The 18,024-nt window shown below is 55.0% G+C and overlaps 1 protein-coding gene across 1 annotated transcript; it reads left to right on the top strand.

The window, feature by feature from the left end:
- Positions 1-707: 707 nt before the first annotated feature.
- On the top strand, positions 708-11,281 carry FES (FES proto-oncogene, tyrosine kinase). The gene is made up of 19 exons (XM_082649029.1): positions 708-892; positions 1,275-1,496; positions 1,688-1,861; positions 3,265-3,361; positions 3,492-3,675; positions 5,628-5,765; positions 5,838-5,957; positions 6,093-6,215; positions 6,349-6,535; positions 6,659-6,742; positions 7,256-7,465; positions 7,798-7,920; positions 8,273-8,326; positions 9,136-9,254; positions 9,533-9,627; positions 9,741-9,864; positions 10,103-10,260; positions 10,376-10,498; positions 10,928-11,281. Exons 2-19 carry the CDS (start codon positions 1,284-1,286, stop codon positions 11,068-11,070), a joined length of 2,469 nt encoding a protein of 822 aa, XP_082505155.1. The 5' UTR covers positions 708-892; positions 1,275-1,283; the 3' UTR covers positions 11,071-11,281.
- The last annotated feature ends 6,743 nt before the right edge of the window (positions 11,282-18,024 follow it).

Here is an 18,024-nt window from a genome sequence, read left to right as displayed (position 1 = left end):
GCCAGCTGTAGGGCTGAGGCCTTCAGTGGGGCCTAACTGGACCAAGATGGTTTTTGCTGGGGAGATCCTGAGTCCCACACTGGGAACGCCATACCTCCCCACTCCCCAGCCCAGGCCCCTCGCCTGCCACAGGTCTCCCTTGGGACAGGAAGCCCCTGCCTGGGGGTGGAGGAGCCGTGCCAGTTCCACCAGGATCTGTGCCTGAGAAGCAGGCCTCTCCTCGGGATATTTACTTGGAAATTTTATTCAAATGGAGGCTGGCGCCTGAGCTCTCCTTGGGGAATCCAGTGGGGTGGGGAAGGCCTGGACTAGGCTTCCCCCTTCCTCTTCTGGGGCCGTCCTGGCCTGCTGCTCGGACCGCCCGCCCGCCCCCAGGCTCTGGACCCCCAGACTCCTCGGCCCGACACGATCCTGCAGCCCGGCCCTGTGCCAGGCGCCCACCGCCGCCCCCTTGGGCCGTTCCCCGTGTTCCCCGGCGCTGTCCGGGCCCTGGGGAGTGCCGGGCGCAGGCTGCTCTCTTCTGGGCCATTCTTTCCCAGCCCCCTCCTCCCTTCCGTTTCCGTGGCGGTGTGGCCGGCTGAGGCAGCGGCCTGCACTGGGCAGGGGGGCGGGCAGGCGTCGGGGGCTCCCGCCCGCCCCTTCCCCTCAGCCGGCCCGCCCCGGGGCCGGGGCCAACTGAAACCGCAGGAGGAGGAAACGCGGAATCAGGAACTGGCCCCGGGTGGTGCGGGCCTGAGTCTGAGTCGGTCCTCGGCGGCCCCAGGATCAGCTGCCCACGCGGGTAACTCCTGCCCCGAGGCCCAGGAGGCAGCGGCGGCGGGCACGGGGAGCGGGGTCAGCAGGCAGCGGGCAGGGGCCCGGCAGGCGATCAGAGAGCGGGACACGGGACCAGGTAGGGCAGGGGCCACGGAAGGGCAGGGTCCGGGGCGGCGGCTGCCTGGGGCGCCGGCAGGGGCAGTCTTGTGTGCACCTTGCCCCTGCAGCGGGTGCTGGGTGGAAGGGCCCAGGGAGGGAGGCTCCGGGAGGTTTCTGTTCCAGGGCTGGGAAGGAGACCCCTGGCACCAGGCCTCGACCTGGGACACAGGAAGCAATGAGGGCTTTCCCAGGCCAGGCCGTGTTCTGTACCCATGGCTGCATTTCAGCGGGACAGCCCCCCACCTCCTGCCTGTCTGCGGCTCCTCCTGGCCCGGCAGCCCCTAGCTTCCCTGTCCTGCCCGCCCGTCTCCAGCTTCTGCCTTGCCCCCAGTGGTGGCCTCTCCTCTCTTGGTCCCCAGGACCACACTATGGGCTTCTCTTCGGAGCTGTGCAGTCCCCAGGGCCACGGGGCAGTGCAGCAGATGCAGGAGGCCGAGCTTCGGCTGCTGGAGGGCATGAGGAAGTGGATGGCCCAGCGGGTCAAGAGTGACAGAGAATATGCTGGGCTGCTGCACCACATGTCACTGCAGGACAGCGGGGGCCAGAGCCGGGGCATCAGCCCCCAGAGCCCCATCAGTCAGGTGGGATTCTACAGGGCCCTAGGCCTCCTCACCACCCTTCCCGCCCTCGACCAACGAAGTCCTGGGGGTGCCGGGTAGGTCTGCCTGCCCCTTTCTTTCCCGGAGCCCACTGGGGAGGGTTGGTGATTGGGCAGGCCCAGGCGTGGGAGCCACTGTCCCCCACTCCCTGCCTTGCCCGCCCCGTGCTGTAGACCTGGGCAGAGATCACCAGCCAGACGGAGGGCCTGAGCCGGTTGCTGAGGCAGCACGCAGAAGATCTGAACTCGGGGCCGCTGAGCAAGCTGAGCCTGTTGATCCGGGAGCGGCAGCAGCTGCGCAAGACTTACAACGAGCAGTGGCAGCAGCTCCAGCAGGAGCTCACCAAGGTAGGTGGGTGGGTGGCACCCGGGCTTCACCTGGTCATTTCTGCCTACATTTTGAGCTGAAAAGGGCTGGTTTTGCAAGGAACCCCTGGACTCACTGAAGAAGTGTAAGTATCTGACCACAGGCCCACCCCGCAGCGCCTGCTCCAGCCCAGCTTCCTCCCCTCCCTCCCTTCCCCGCCATAGCTTGGGCCGGGCTGCAGCAGGGCCTCTCCACGCCTTTTCTGTCACCCTACTGTGTACCTGAGCAGAGTGCTGGGAATACAAGGATGAGTGATTCAGCCCTTGCTTGGGAGGAGCGCAGGACCTGTGACCCACCTCCTGCACTGCACCAGCTGGCCCTCGGGTCCGAGAGACAGTGAGAGAGGAATGAGGGCTACTCTGCCCGCCCTTGGCCCAGGCTGGCTCCTTCCAGGGACCCAGAGACTCCACAAGGCAGCAGTGTGGCCCCCTGACTCGGAGGTTAAGGACTGTGGCTGTGAAGTGGGTCTTCCTTCATTTGAATCCTGCCCAGCTCCTCTGACTAGAGGCTGTTTGATTGGAGCTATTTACGCGGATGTTTTAGCCTTCTTATTAAATGTGCTGGGCAGCAGCCTGCACCACACCCCTCCCACCAGCGCAAACCCAGCCTTGCTGCAGGCCCACAGCGGCCCCTGGTGGCCAGCCTTCACGCACTCCTCTCTTCCCAGACGATCGATCATATAATTCAGGGGTCAGCCTGCTTTTGCAGGCAGTTTTGCTGGAACACAGACTTGCCCATATGTTTTCATATTATCTGTGGCTACTAAAGAGCTACAGTGGCAGAGCCCAGCAAGTTCAACAGAGACTGCATGGCCTACAAGCCTAAAATGTTTACCACCTGGACCTTAAGAAAAGGGCTGATCTAGTCTGTGCATTTAGCTCTGTTACAGATGGGGAAGCTGAGGTTCTGAGGAGAGGAGTGGAGTTTGCCCTAAGTACTCCAGTGCAGAAGCAGGCAACTGGGATGAGAACTTCGGTCTTGACCACCAGGAACATAATTGTGGGACCCAGTGCAAAATGAAAACGCGGGGCCCCTTGTCAAAAAATTATTAAGAATTTCAAGATGGCATCAACAGAGTGTTAAACCAAGCACACACGCCTGCCGCTGGACCTTAGTTGCCACCAGATACCACTCTAGACCAAGGAAGGACAGTTGTCGCCTGCCCAGTCCGGCTCTCTGCTACCCCCCGGGGGCCTGCCCTTGGCCCGACTCCTCTAACCTTAACCTCAGCAGCAATGGCTAAGTCCCAGAGGTCTCCAGGCCCTTCCTGAAGGATGAACTTGGATGTGCTGCCCGCCTGGACTGCAGAACCTGTCCAGGGCTTCACCTCGGACAGGAATCCTCTGGGGACCTGCTGTCCCACACTAGTCTCTCCTCTCTCCAGACCCACAGCCAGGACATTGAAAAGCTGAAGAGCCAGTACCGAGCCCTGGCACGGGACAGTGCCCAGGCCCGACGCAAGTACCAGGAGGCCAGCAAAGGTCCGGGGCTTCCCTCGCTGCCAGGATGGGAATCCCAAGCCAGCCCAGAACTGTCCACAGGTACCCGGGGAGGGGGTTGCTACCCAGGCCTCTGTGCTGTCACCCACGCCTCTTTCCCCCAACCTGGCAGACAAAGACCGTGACAAAGCCAAGGACAAGTACGTGCGCAGCTTGTGGAAGCTCTTCGCTCACCACAACCGCTATGTGCTGGGCGTGCGGGCCGCACAGCTACACCACCAGCACCACCACCGGCTCATGCTGCCTGGCCTGCTCCAGTCCCTGCAGGACCTGCACCAGGAGATGGCGTGCATCTTGTAAGCCCACCCCACCCCCCGACCCCCATCACAGCCCTGAAGCCCAGAGACAGGGTCCAGAAAACGCAGTCCTGTAAAAGTGACAGGCGTGTAGTCACGTGAGAACACGCCCTGGGCCAGTCAGTTTACATCCAAATTACATTATTCTGGGCCCCTTATTTCAGGGTTTTATTATGTTTATTGAGCACCATTCTAGGCTCTGCTGTGTGATACAGCAGAGAATGTAGACAAAAATATCTGTCCTCTAGGGTCATTTGTTTGTGGAGAAAGAAAAGGAAATCAATAAGTAAAATAGAAAGCATGTTAGAGATGATAGGTGCTATGGAGAAAAATAAAACAAGAAAAGAGGATAGGGAGGCAGGGGGACAGGGAAGGATGTTACTGTTTTATTTACTTATTTATAAGGAATATGTTCTTTTTTTGCCATTTTTATTTATTTATTTGTTTGGTTGTGCCAGGTCTTAGTTGCGGTAGGCGGGTTCCTTAGTTGTGGTAGGCAGGCTCCTTAGTTGCGGCTCGCCAGTTCCTTAGTTGTGGCACACAAACTCTTAGTTGCAGCATGCATGCGAGATCTAGTTCCCTGACCAGGGATCTCACCCAAGGCCCCTACATTGGGAGCACGGAGTCTTAACCACTGTGCCACCAGGGAAGTCCCAGGTTTGCTGTTTTAAATGGAGTGGTCTGGGAAAGCCTCAGAAGTGCAGAAATGAGCCAGGGGGATTTTGAAGAAGAGCCATTCCAGAAAGAGGAATCTCAGGCGCACAGGCCGCAAGGTGGGAGAGCGCCTGAAATCAAGGAATAGCAAGGAAGCCAGTGTAGCCTTTGCAGAGTGAGGGAAGGGCAGAGTCAGACACGGGGCTGGAGGAGTCCAGGGATGATAGAGGGTCCCTCAGGCCGTTGTGAGGACTTTGGTTCTGGGTGGACCAGAAGAGCGGCATGATCTGAGCCATCTGAATGAGGTCAGTTCGACTGCTGTGTTGAGAACAGACTTCAGGGGGCAAGACAGGACCAGAGAGACCAGGCAGGAGGCTACTGCAGTGATCCAGACCACAGACCATGCCACTGGACCTGGGCAGTAGCAATGGAGGGGAGAAGTGGTCAGGTCTTGGACGTACTTTGAAGGTGGAGCCGGTGGGAGTTCCTCATGGACTGGAAGTGGGGTGTGGATAGAGCAGATAAGGATGACTACAGGGATTTGGCCTGGAGCCCCTGGGTGGTGGAGGCTACATGGAGAATGAGGTGGGAGAAGCAGGTTCAGGAGATAAGAATAGGAGTTCATTTTTCTTTTTAAAAATATTTATTTATTTACTTTTGGCTGTGTTGGGTCTTAAGTTGCGGCACGCGGGATCTTTCGTCGTGGTGTGCAGGCGTCTCTCTAGTTGTAGCGTGCGGGCTCCAGAGCGCGTGGGCTCTACAGTTGTGGCACATGGGATCTTAGTTCCCCAACCAGGGATCGAACCCGTGTCCCCTGAATTGGAAGGTGGATTCTTAACCACTGCGCCACCAGGGAAGTCCCAGCAGTTCATTTTTCAACTGGTGGAGTTTGGGTGTCTGAGAGATGTCCAACAGGACATTTAGAGTAGGTGGATAGTTACATGAGACTGGAGCTCGGGGAGGTATAAATGCGGGGTCAGCAGCACATCGATGGCTTACGTGTGTATCAGAGCCCTGGAGCCCCAGCTGTGGGGCTATGCCCAGGGCAGGCACATTTGTAGCTCACATGTACCGAGCACTTGCTCAAACCACACACTCTGCACATAGGCCCTCATTGGGGCCTTATTACAAACTCCCGGGAGACACTAAGTAACTTGCCTGTGGTCATTTGACTGGTAAATGATGGGTGGTGGGGATCAACCCCAGGGTGGGTCCAAATCCAGTGCCACGGGCCCCAAGCTTCCTAGCCTTGTCCAGCCTGAGGCCCCCCCCTGACCCGGGGTTCCATCTGGGGGCAGGAAGGAGATCCTGCAGGAATACCTGGAGATTAGCAGCCTGGTGCAGGACGAGGTGGTGGCCATTCACCAGGAGATGGCTGCAGCGGTTGCCCACATCCAGCCCGAGGCCGAGTACCAAGGCTTCCTGCACCAGTATGGGTAAGCCCCTCCTTGCAGCAGCCAGGTGCCAGGGCTGCTGGCCTGTGCACTGATGGGCACTGTCCCCCGCAGGTCCACACCTGACGTCCCACCCTGTGTCACCTTTGATGAGTCGCTGCTTGAGGAGGCTGAACTGCTGGAGCCCGGGGAGCTGCAGCTGAACGAGCTGACTGTGGAAAGCGTGCAGCACACGTGTGTGGTGGCTCGGCTCGGGGTCGGGGGTGGACGCCGTCCACACAGAGCTGTGGCCAGCCCGCGGGCTTGCTTGGCCCCGCAGGGATGCATCTGAGGGGATTGGCTCTAACACTGCCCTTCCTCTGGGCACAGGCTGACCTCAGTGACAGAAGAACTGGCCGTGGCCACTGAGACAGTGCTCAGCCGGCAGGAAGTGGTCACTCAGCTGCAGCACGAGCTCTGGACTGAGGAGCAGACCACCCACCCCCGGGAGCGGTGAGTGGGGCCCGCCTACAGCAGCCTCCTGGCCCTCCCTTTCCTCCGTCCGGCCAGCCTGACGCACTGCTGGCCGCCAGCTGCAGGCTGAGCCCCTCTCTCCCCCCACCCAACCACCCGCCCCTGCCCTCAGGGTGCAGCTGCTGGGCAAGAAGCAGGTGCTGCAGGAGGCACTGCAGGGGCTGCAGGTAGCGCTGTGCAGCCAGGCCAAGCTGCAGGCCCAGCAGGAGCTGCTGCAGGCCAAGCTGGAGCAGCTGGGCCCCGGTGAGCCCCTGCCCGTGCTGCTGCTGCAGGACGACCGCCACTCCACCTCGTCCTCGGTGAGCCGCCCCTCCCGCAGCCTGCACCGCCAGCCCTGCCCGCCCACCGGGGGCCGCGCTCCTCATTTTCACCCTCCCCCTCCCCAAGCCTGGCCACCCGCTGACGTCTGTCCCTGGCCTCAGGAGCAGGAGCGAGAAGGGGGAAGGACACCCACCCTGGAGATCCTTAAGAGCCACATCTCAGGAATCTTCCGCCCCAAGTTCTCGGTGAGTGGAGCCCAGCCTGGACCCGCACCTCTGCCCTTCTCTAAGGGGTGGGCCAGGCCAGCGGTCTCAGGGGCGTCCCCCTAAGCCCCTCCTACCACGGTGCTTTGGATTTAGTCTCAGGGTTGCCCTAGAGGAGGCTCTTCCCAGGCCACTTTTACTGGGGAGCCCATCTCTTCCCTGGGATTCCGTGCCACCCCCGTACCCTCTTCCTCTCCACCACCCACGTGTGTGGAAGGGAGCTGCAGCCTCGTCACCCCACGGCTCTCTGCTCCAGGAGTGGTTGGGGGCTGTGGCCTGGAGGAAAAGGCAAAAGCTTTGCTTGGGATCACCCAGCCTGGGTGAGTTTATTGCTGGCTCCAAGGGTTGCAGATGGCTCTTTGTGGCACTCGCGGGCTTTGTGAGGACAAGGGGTGTATGAGAGAGAGCCGGACACCCCCCAACTGGCCGGCCTAGTGGCCTCCGCTGACAGGCTGGCTGAGTGACCCCTCCTTGCTCCTCCCCGTCCCTGTCTAGCTCCCCCCACCGCTGCAGCTCGTTCCAGAGGTGCAGAAGCCCCTGCATGAGCAGCTGTGGTACCATGGAGCCATCCCGCGGGCAGAGGTGGCTGAGCTGCTGACACATTCTGGGGACTTCGTGGTCCGGGAGAGCCAGGGCAAGCAGGAGTACGTGCTGTCTGTGCTGTGGGACGGCCAGCCTCGACACTTCATCATCCAGTGTGCTGATGTGAGTGGGGCCTGAACCCCAGCCTTTCCCTTCCCTTCCCCTCCCTCCCCTCCTTTCCCCTTCACCAGGGAGCGTAGAAAGGAGCTGCTATGTCTTAGATGGCTCCCTGGCAGAGCTGAAAGGGGCCCCAGAGACCACCCAGTCCCTGCAACCAAACAGAGGTGTGCGTCCTCCCATAGGACGGGGGAGCAGACTTGTCGTGCAGCATCAGGTCTCTGCCTCTCATCCCAGGCAGGCCCTTTCTCCCTGCCGTTCTTTCTTCCTCTCCTCTCCCAGGGCTCAGGCCCCCTCAGCAATGGAGGCTGTTGACCCCAGTTCCCCCTACCCTGCAGAACCTCTACCGACTGGAAGGAGATGGCTTTCCCAGCATCCCCTTGCTCGTAGACCACCTGTTGCGCTCCCAGCAGCCCCTCACCAAGAAGAGCGGTATCATCCTGAACAGGGCTGTGCCCAAGGTGAGTCTGTGGCAGGATTGGGGCCCACACAGAATCAGAGCAGGAAGGGCTTTCTGGGTCCTATACACTCCCCAGGGGGCCGGCCTCCCTCTAGGTTTGGAATGTCAAGGTCAATCCCATTCCCTGGGCCACACACCCCTGGCTGGTGCTCACCCATTTAGTGCCCCTGCCTGGTCCCTGAGTCATCTAAGTGTGGTCTTGTGTCCAACCCCCATTTTGCAGACCAACAAACCAAGGTGCCAAGAAATGAAAGACACAGCGTTGGGAGGGGGTATTCAGTCCTTGATAGCGCTCAGCACTCCCTCCCTTCACTGACTTCTGACCCCCCACCCCCCACTCCTCCCTTCCCCAGGACAAGTGGGCACTAAGCCACGAGGACCTGGTGTTGGGTGAGCAGATTGGGCAGGTGAGTTGAGTGTGCTCTGCCAGGCTCCTGGCCGCCTGCTTTCCCCCTCCCCCAGTGTCACTTCCTTCCATCCCAAAGGCCGAGTCACACCAGGGCCCCACCCGCAGAGGGCTCTCAGCCTCCCCGCCTCAGTCTGAGTTCCAACTTGGACCCCTGACTCCCTGCCCAGCCACCGCCGTACGCTGTCCTGCAGGAAACCGGGGGGAAAAGCACCTGCCCTGGAAGCTCCCCAGAGATGGCTCTGCCACCAGCACCCACCCCATGCCACTCACACGCACACACTTCCCGCCCCACCCCTGCCTCCTCAGGGAAGAGAGACACGCTCTGTTCACATGAGCTATAAGATACCTGCTTAGGGGGCTTCCCTGTGGTTCCGGTGGTTAAGACTGCGCTTCCAATGCGACGGTGAGGTGGGGCGCAGGTTCGATCCCTGGTCAGGGAACTAGGATCCCACATGCTGCGTGGTGTGGCCTAAAAATAAAAATTTAAAAAAAGAAAGAAAGAAAAATAAAATAAAATACCTACTCAGGAAAGAAGTCACTTTCCTAAAAACCATAATGCTTTACCAACCCAAGCAAAAGTGATTGTTGGACTTCCGTGTCACTTCTCAGTGAACATGGTAAGTCAGAGGTGACTCTCCCTGCCTGTCCCATGTGTACGCTTCATCCCCCGACCAGAGAGCCGGGATGAGCAGGTCTGAGCACGGGGGCACTGAGGCAAGGGCCGGTGGGGACAAGGTGGGCTGTGCCCCGAGTGCAGGAGAGGACCACGGTCCAGGGAAGACAGATAGGAGCTCCAGACCGTTTCAGGGGAACTTTGGCGAAGTATTCAGCGGACGCCTGAGAGCAGACAACACCCTGGTGGCCGTGAAATCTTGCCGCGAGACGCTCCCACCCGACCTCAAGGCCAAGTTTCTGCAGGAAGCGAGGTGGGTGATGAAATACCCACCCCCGGAGGTTCCACATAGGAAGGGCTCCTCTGCACACGGCAGGGTGCTTGACTTCGTTTCATCCTCACAGCCCCGCCCCCCCGTAGTGTGGAGGGGTCGAGGCTCTGGGACCCACCCAAAGTCACACTTCCAGGTCTGCTGCCCTGCTCTCACCCTGCCTCAGGCTCCCTGGGCTCCCGGGGCCAACGAGGTGAATGTGTAAGGCCCCCCACCCGGTGGAGGTGGGAGCCTGAGCAGCCCTGCACCCCCGCCCCCAGGATTCTGAAGCAGTACAGCCACCCCAACATCGTGCGTCTCATCGGCGTCTGCACCCAGAAGCAGCCCATCTACATCGTCATGGAGCTTGTGCAGGGTGAGCAGAGCGAGCTGACCTTCAGGGCTGGGGTGTGCCGCTGGGCTAGGTCTCCCCGCCGCCTCCGACCCCCAGAAGGCTCATCGAGCTCTGTCCCCACCGCCCACTCCCAGGGGGCGACTTCCTGACCTTCCTCCGGACAGAGGGAGCCCGCCTGAGGGTGAAGACTCTGCTGCAGATGGTAGGGGACGCGGCTGCGGGCATGGAGTATCTGGAGAGCAAGTGCTGCATCCACCGGTGAGGGGGTGGGCGCGGCAGGCAGTCCCGGCACCCGCCCCCGCACCAGATGCAGGCGCTGCTGCCCCTCACCAGCAGGCACCAGCTCCAGGGGTGGAGTCTGCCTCTCTGACGGACCAGGCATCCCAGGAGCAGGGGCGGCTTTGGCTCGTGGCTGTGTCTAGGGAGCCCGGGCCGGGCAGGTGGCAGGTGCTGCGTGGATATTGGCTAAATGAGCCCCTGTCCTGCTTTCGCCCAGGGACCTGGCCGCTCGGAACTGCTTAGTGACAGAGAAGAATGTCCTGAAGATTAGTGACTTTGGGATGTCCCGGGAGGAAGCCGACGGGATCTACGCAGCCTCGGGGGGTCTCAGACAAGTTCCCGTGAAGTGGACCGCACCGGAGGCCCTGAACTACGGTACCTGGGCCTGATCCGCTCTGGCTGCAGGGCCCGAGGCTGGGCATGGGTCCCACCACCTGCCCTTCTCTGGCCAATGGGTGTGGCCCACTCACGCCGCCTCACCTCCTCGTAGGCCGCTACTCCTCTGAGAGCGACGTGTGGAGCTTTGGCATCTTGCTCTGGGAGACTTTCAGCCTGGGGGCCTCCCCCTACCCCAACCTCAGCAATCAGCAGACTCGGGAGTTTGTGGAAAAGGGTAAGGGAACCCTGCGGCGTGACAGTGGCCTCAGAGCCAAGCCCTCTTCCCAGCGCTCCAGCTGGACTCCTCCAGGCCTCCTAACGCCCTGTCCTTCCCACTGAGGCAGAGTAAGAATAATCCTAGAGCTACCATCCGGTGAAACCCTGTTGTGTGCCAGGCCATCCGTTTATTTCATTTACTCTTCATAACATGTGAGGTCGGGATTAATAGGTCCCTTTTACAGAAGGAAACACTGAGGTTTGCAGGGATCACACAACTAGCCCATGGTGGCTTGAGATTAGAATCTCTGTGTTTTTGGTGAAGAGAAGGGGCTCCTTAAGAACAGTGTACCTTAAGCAGCTCCCATTGCTCATGGCATGTCCCAGGGGTTGCTAGGCCCCCTCAGACCCCCTCCTCATGCCTGGTGTGCTATGCCTGTCCTCACAGGGGGCCGCCTGCCTTGCCCCGAACTGTGCCCCGATGCTGTGTTCAGACTCATGGAGCAGTGCTGGGCCTCCGAGCCCAGGCAGCGACCCAGCTTCAGCACCATCTACCAGGAGCTGCAGAGCATCCGAAAGCGGCATCGGTGAGACTGGGGCCCCACTTCTCAAGCCAGTGGCCTCTGTAGGCAAGATTATACCTCCTCACCAGCTCCAGGTCACGCCGCTGGACAGCTCTTCATCATCCTGGACTCCAGCCAACGGTATCTATGCTGCCGGCAGGGATGCAGCTCCGTGTCTCCTGTGCATCCCTGTTCCTGCCAGGGATTCCTCTTCCAGGCAGAACTAATAAAAACCATTTGTGCCCATCAAGTGCTCTTGGCATGCGCGCTCCTCTGGAGGGCAGGTCTTAGAAGGAATAGAGGCCCTGTACCGTGGCCGTGGGGAAGGAGGAGGACGGACAGTGTTCACAGGGCAGAACTGACATGGTTTGGTAGCTGTTGGGTGTGCGACTTGGGGAAGAGGAAGAGAGATCAGGATGATATACAGGCTTCTTGACCAGATGGTGGTGTTATTTCTGAATTAGGATCCCAGGCAGAGGAGCAGAGAGCTGCAGGAAGTATGGTGAGTTTAGAGATGTTGCGTTTCAGGGGCCTGTGGGGATGTAAGTGTGACATATAAGTCTGGAGGCTCAGATGGAAGTAAAGGCTGGCAACTGAGGTTTGAAAGTCATTAGCTTATAAATGTCAGAGACACTATGTCTGTGTACCACAGTCACATGAGAAACAGGAAGAGGAGAGTGTCAGGAGAAGTTAGAGTTCCACTCCAAGGGGACTGGAGTAGCTGAAGAGAAAGAAAACTATTCCCATCTCTCAAGACAAGTTTACTGAGCAATGGGTAGCAGAGCTGGGAGCCCTTACCTCCTCCCTTAAACTCCCCTGAAACCTACAAAGTTATCTGAAACTTTTCTAGCAGCAACGGTGAAGGTCAAGAAGACAACGAGGGAATTCCCTGGTGGTCCAGTGGTTAAGACTCCGCGCTTCCACTGCAGGGAGTGCGGGTTCGATCCCTGGTCAGGGAGCTAAGGTCCTGTATGCCTCATGGTGCAGCCAAAAAAAAACGAAGAAGACAAAGAAGTATGAATAGACTGCGAAACAGAAACTTGGAAAGATTTATAGCAACGAAGAGCAAAGCAGTAAGAACTTGGAGATAAAATGGCCATGAAGTAGTTGATATCTATTTTCAAAGAGATAAAAGACAATACTTGTTTCAATAAGAGGAAATCAAGTTAGAGTGTGACTAAGTAAAAATACTAACAATTCAAATTGTGTCTCCATTAGAAGTGGTAAAAAGCAGAACTGAAGAACTTCTGCTTCTGGGTAGGATATGGTCCCTGCAAGTCCCCACGCCCATTGCAACAACTAGGAGGAAACATAAGATGTAAATAGTAATTTTTAAAGACAATGGCGAGAGGTGTTAAGAAAGAAAGACCACATGACTTAAAATTTCAAGGAGGAGAAAACTCCTTCAAGTTGAACTGATGGGCAATTGTTTTCTTCCCTGAGACATTTGCTGAGATGGGACATCTCTGATGATCAGAATTGTCCCAAACAGAAAGACTCTACTGGGGAAAAAAAGAAATGGAGTTTCTGGTGCTTACAGGGACAGTGCTATGGATTGGTACCTGGAGGAACCCAAAATGCAATGCCAGTTTTCCCCCATGGAACATTTGCTGAGTTCTGGAGCAGTATGGGCAACTAGGAAGGGGCTGGGCTGGAAAGGCAGGTGTTTAGAGGGAGGGGGCCTGAAACAAACAATTGGTCTCCCCCTTAAGATATTGGCCAGACTTTGTTTCTTTCTTTTTTAAAAAATATTTATTTATTTGTTTATTTTGGCTGCATTGGGTCTTAGTCGCAGCACGCGGGCTCTTCATCGTGGAGTGCAGGCTTCTTTCTAGTTGTGGCACGTAGGTCCTAGAGTGTTCAGGCTTGAACGCTGCCCCACGGCATGTGGGATCTTAGTTCCCCCGCCAGGGATCGAACCCGCGTCCCCTGCATTGGAAGGCAGATTCTTAACCACTGGACCACCAGGGAAGTCCTCACTGGCCAGATTTTGAACCTGTGTGGGTTGGGAGGCTAAAGAGCTAACCTCAAAATCTCTTTAAAGCAGCACTTGAAGGGCTGGAAGAGACAGAGACTGGCCAGGCTTTCCTAAATCTCAGAGGATGGGGCGATCCACGGGAGGACGGAGTTTTATCAGAACTATAACTCTGCCCCAACTCAGCTCAATGCTTGATTACATCAAGGTAACTGGCTCCTCTGGGAACGCTCAAGGAGAAGTTGGGGAAGAGAATAACATCATATTTTACCTTTCTTTTATACCCAATATGCAACATACACTCAAATATTATAAAACATGCAAAAAGGGAGAAAAATGGGGCCAATACACAAGAGAAAAAATAAACTGTAGAAGCAGACCCACAAATGGTAACGATGCTTGGGACTTCCCTGGTGGTCCAGTGGGTAAGACTCCACGCTCCCAATGCAGGGGGTCTGGGTTCAACCCTAGTTAGGGAACTAGATCCCACATGCATGCCACAACTAAAAGTTCGCATGCTGCAACTAAGAAGTCCACATGCTGCAACTAAAGATCGCACATGCCGCAACTAAGACCCGGCACAGCCAAAATAAGTAAAATAAATAAATAAATAAATACTTTAAAATAATAACTAAAATTAAATTAAAATAACTATGCTTAATATGTTAAATGGAGAAAAAGGTGGACAAAATAGGTGCAAATATAGAGAATTTCAACAGGGTTGGAATCTATTTTAAAAGAATCAAAGGAGCAGGTAGAACTGAAAAATGCCATCTCTGAAATTACAAACTCTGAAGGTTCATGGAGCTAAAGGATAAAGTCACAATCACAGAGACTAAACGCACAGTCTCAGGATTAGTTCCCTAACCAGAAGACGGAACTAGTGAACTTGAAGATAGATTGAGTCTAAACTAAAATAGAGAGAGAGAAAAAAAGAAATGGAAAGAACAGAGCCTAAGAAACATGTGTGACTCCAAAATATGAGTCATTGAAGTTCCAGGAGGAAAAAGGGATGTTTGGACCAGAATAAACTGGAGATGTCCCAAATGCCTATATAGGAATAAGAAAGAACAAGCCATAAGTACATGTACCAACCCTGATGAATCTCAAAGACAGGTTGACAAAGAAACGCTATGTGAAAGAGTGCATACGTATGATTCCATTTCATGAAGTTCAAGAACAGGAAAAACTAAGCTATAGAAAAAATGAAAATAGTGGTTATGTCTGAGGGGTTCCAACAGGAAGCAGTATGAGCATGTAGGGGAACAGCTCCGCTGTGGCGTCCTTACAACCTTGCATGTCTCTACATTGGCCACGTAGGCAAGGCTTGAGTAGGGTGACTTGAGTCTTGACAGAATACACCACTATTATTCCTGGAGTAAAGGGACATAGCAGCTTAGAGAGGAGACTCCCTATATTGTGGGAGACCATTTTTCATCCATCTTCCTAGTTTCAGTTGAGTGCGGGGCTTTCCATCGGGCCCCCTCCTGTCGTAGAGTAAGGCCAGGTGCCATACAACTGCTCGGCCGTAGTTTAGAGTTGGCTCCTTAGCCACAGGGTGACCTACCGCCATGCCTCCTGTCACCTGTCCCTCCAGTTCAGTGTCATCCTGCGGCACTAGGGAGGGATGTGAGAAGCTGACAATATGCTGGTCTTGCTTTTGCTGTCAGTGTGAGTAATGAGCTGTCTGGATCCTTGCGACTTGTTTCCTTACCAGCTGAGTCTGTGGAAGTGTGACAGGCCCACTCAGTGGCTGCGGTAGTAGATGCTTGTGGCCCTGTTAGCCACCATGCTGCACTTAGGGACTGCTTGACCACTTGATCGCTTTGGCACGTAATGTGGGGCTGATAAGGTCGCAACCCTTTTTTGGGAGAAGAGACAGGGATCTTAATGTGGGCTGTCAAGTCAAGTATGGGCTAGAACTCTGGTGGACTTAGTGTCCACTAAGTGTCCACTTACTGCTGAGTTGTTCGGTGACATCAGAGACAAGTGGTCTATGACGATTGTTCCTGGTCCCCAATGAGCTCCATTGATGTTTAGCGTTGGAAATCAAAGAGGGTCTTACAGAGTTAAAGAAAGCATATGCTGGTTATTGCTCACCCTCCTACTGTGACTACAGATAGAACACTATCTGGTGAGTAAGGGCAGTCTGCCACTCAGAAATGGGCTGAGATCCACTCTTACAATGAGTAAGGAAGGAGGGAAATTAGAGACAGACTTGGGCAAAAGTCCAATGAAACCATAGAAGCATGGCTTATCCGACTAGCAAAGGCAAGTGCTATGCAAATTCTGATGTAAGATGACAAGGAGTGGAAGTCATTTGGGTGTTAACAACTGACCCCATGCTCCAAGCCACTTTGGCCACAACCCTTCTGGTCAGTGAAGTGGATACGGAGGAGGAAAATATACAGACAAATCAGGGCTTGTTGCAGTGGGTCTTTATAGCTATAATGAAACCATGACCTGTCCAAGATAAATTCCTGTCCTCTGATAAGCACCCTTGGACAATAATGGGAGAGTCTATCACTCCCTTTTAGTCCCCTGTGACCTCAGTCTGGATTCATATGGAGATCATGCATGCCCAGATGATGAAACAGTCACCCAAAGTCAGACTGAACATTTGCTCGACACCAGCAGCCTATGGCTGAAACCAAATCTTCTCTTGCTCTTCGGGGATGTCTCTGGGAAACTCTTCACCTACTGCGCAATCATTTCCCCAGAATGGAAACCTTGGCAAAGGTCAAGGTAATACACTACAGGCCAAGGTAGGGGAAGACACCAGCCATAAGGCCGTGTGGGCTTGGCTACTATGCCAGGGGTCCCGAAAGAGGAAAGTGATAGTCTTTCCATGAAGAAAAATTGTCTCTTGTTATTGGGCTCTGGGAAGGCCATGGGGCTTAAGAGATTTGGGCTTTAACTGGGTTATTTTTGGCATTTCCTGGGGGCCAAAAAGAGGAGCACCAAGAGAGCCCCAAACTCCTGTAGAAGCATGGGGTTTGTTCTGTTTACTCTTTGACCCAACACTTTCAGCGCTACCCCTGAACCCCTTCAGAGACAAATAGGACAAACTAGGTTAGAGGCCAAGGTCCCTCCATCCCCAGGGGAGACCAGAGGCCCTATGCAGTGTGCTGGGAACTAACAGCAACCATGGTTGCCAAACCTCAGCCCTCCTGAACATGGTGGCACAGGCCACTGGGATACTGGGCTGTGCCCAGAGGCATGGCTGAAAACTCACTCTTACTAGATTTGGAAATGGCTCTCAAATTGGACAACAGACTGAGGTAGTTTGGGGGTGGGACCTTTTAATTTTTTTTTTTTTTTTTTTTTGGCCACACCGTGTGGCATGTGGGATCTTAGTTCCCCGACCAGGGATTGAACCCATGCCCCATGCAGGGGAAGTGCAGAGTTCTAACCACTGCACTGCCAGGGAAGTCCCCAGGTGAGACTTTTTAAGCTAATACACACCCAAGTGGTTGTAAATAACATTGTTGAATGTATTGTGGGACTAGATGTTTGAAGTATGTTTAAGACTTCTTTTGATTGTAAGGGATGTTCCCAATGGAGAAATGTCATGATTAGGATGGTGGTAATTAGGACAGGGACAACTGGTCACCTCTCCTGACCTAGCCAAGTGGTTATCAAGAAGCAGAGGGCTATGGATGGGGAAGTGGGGGGGGGTGCCACAGTCTTGATCAAGGAACTAGTGGATTTAGGGGTGCTCAAGGAAATGAGATCTTTTTTTTTTAATAAAGGAGATGTAATATTTAAATTAATTAATTAATTTATTTTTGGCTGCCTTGGGTCTTCGTTGCTGCACGTGGGCTTTCTCTAGCTGCGGCGAGCAGGGCTATTCTTCGTTCTGGTGCACAGGCTTCTCATTGCGGTGGCTTCTCTTGTTGCAGAGCACGGGCTCTAGGCACGCGGGCTTCAGTTGTTGTGGCACTCGGGCTCAGTAGTTGTGACTCGCGGGCTCTAGAGCGCAGGCTCAGTAGTTGTGGCGCATGGGCTTAGTTGCTCTGCAGCATGTGGGATCCTCCCAGAGCAGGGCTCAAACCCATGTTCCCTGCATTGGCAGGTGGATTCTTATCCACTGCGCCACCAGGGAAGCCCCACAAGGCCACTTCTCATCCGTCTTCCTAGTTTCAGTTAAGTGTAGTCCTTTCCACCTTGCCCCACCCTCCTCCCCCCACTTAGAGTGTAGCTGCAGGTCATAAAATTGTCTGACTGCAGTTGAGTTGGCTTCTCAGCCACAGACAGACCTACCATCGTGCTGCCTGTCATCTGGTCCCTCTGGTTCAGTGCTGTCCTGTGACGAGGGAAATCCGACACCATGCTGGTCTTGCATTTGCTGTCTGTGTGAGTAATAGCCGTCTGGATCCACTGGGGCTTGTCATCCTCTTACTGGCTGGGTCTCATGGAAATGTGGTAGGCACACCTGGCAGCTGCACAGTGATTTGTGCGAAAGGACTTGTGGCCTTGTTAGCTACCAGGCTGCACTTAGGGAATGCTTGACCTCTTGACAGAGGGGAACTTTTTGGAGTGATGAGAAAGTGATATTTTGATCTGAGTGGTGATTATACTTGTATATCCATTTATATACATGAGCAGCACACTTAAGACTTGTGCCATATACTGTAAGTTGTATCTCAGTTAAAAAAAAAAAAAGAAAAGAACCACCAGAGAATCAATAAGAGCTCTTGAAAATAAGATTATGATTGCCAAAATGGAAAATTCAGTAGACAGGTCGGAAGATAAATTTCCCAGAACACAGGACAAAACACAGAGACACAGAGGATGACGAACCCAGCCTAGGTCTACCACCTTAGTAACAGGCATGCTAGTTGGCAAATAAACCTAGAAAAATGTTTCTGATGGTGATAAAAGAAATGGGAGTTAAAGCAATGAGATGGGTTTGTAAATCTGGTTAATCAACCAAAAAGTTGCTTAAGCAATTTTCAACAGTTTGTAATTGGCGGTGGAAACTGGCACAACCCTTTTGGGGAGCAA

This window comes from Grampus griseus (genome assembly GCF_964374135.1).
Source record: "Grampus griseus genome assembly, chromosome: 2".
NCBI lineage: Eukaryota > Metazoa > Chordata > Mammalia > Artiodactyla > Delphinidae > Grampus > Grampus griseus.
The sequence above is the reverse complement of the archived record's forward strand: the minus strand, read 5'-3'. Positions and strand labels throughout refer to the sequence as shown.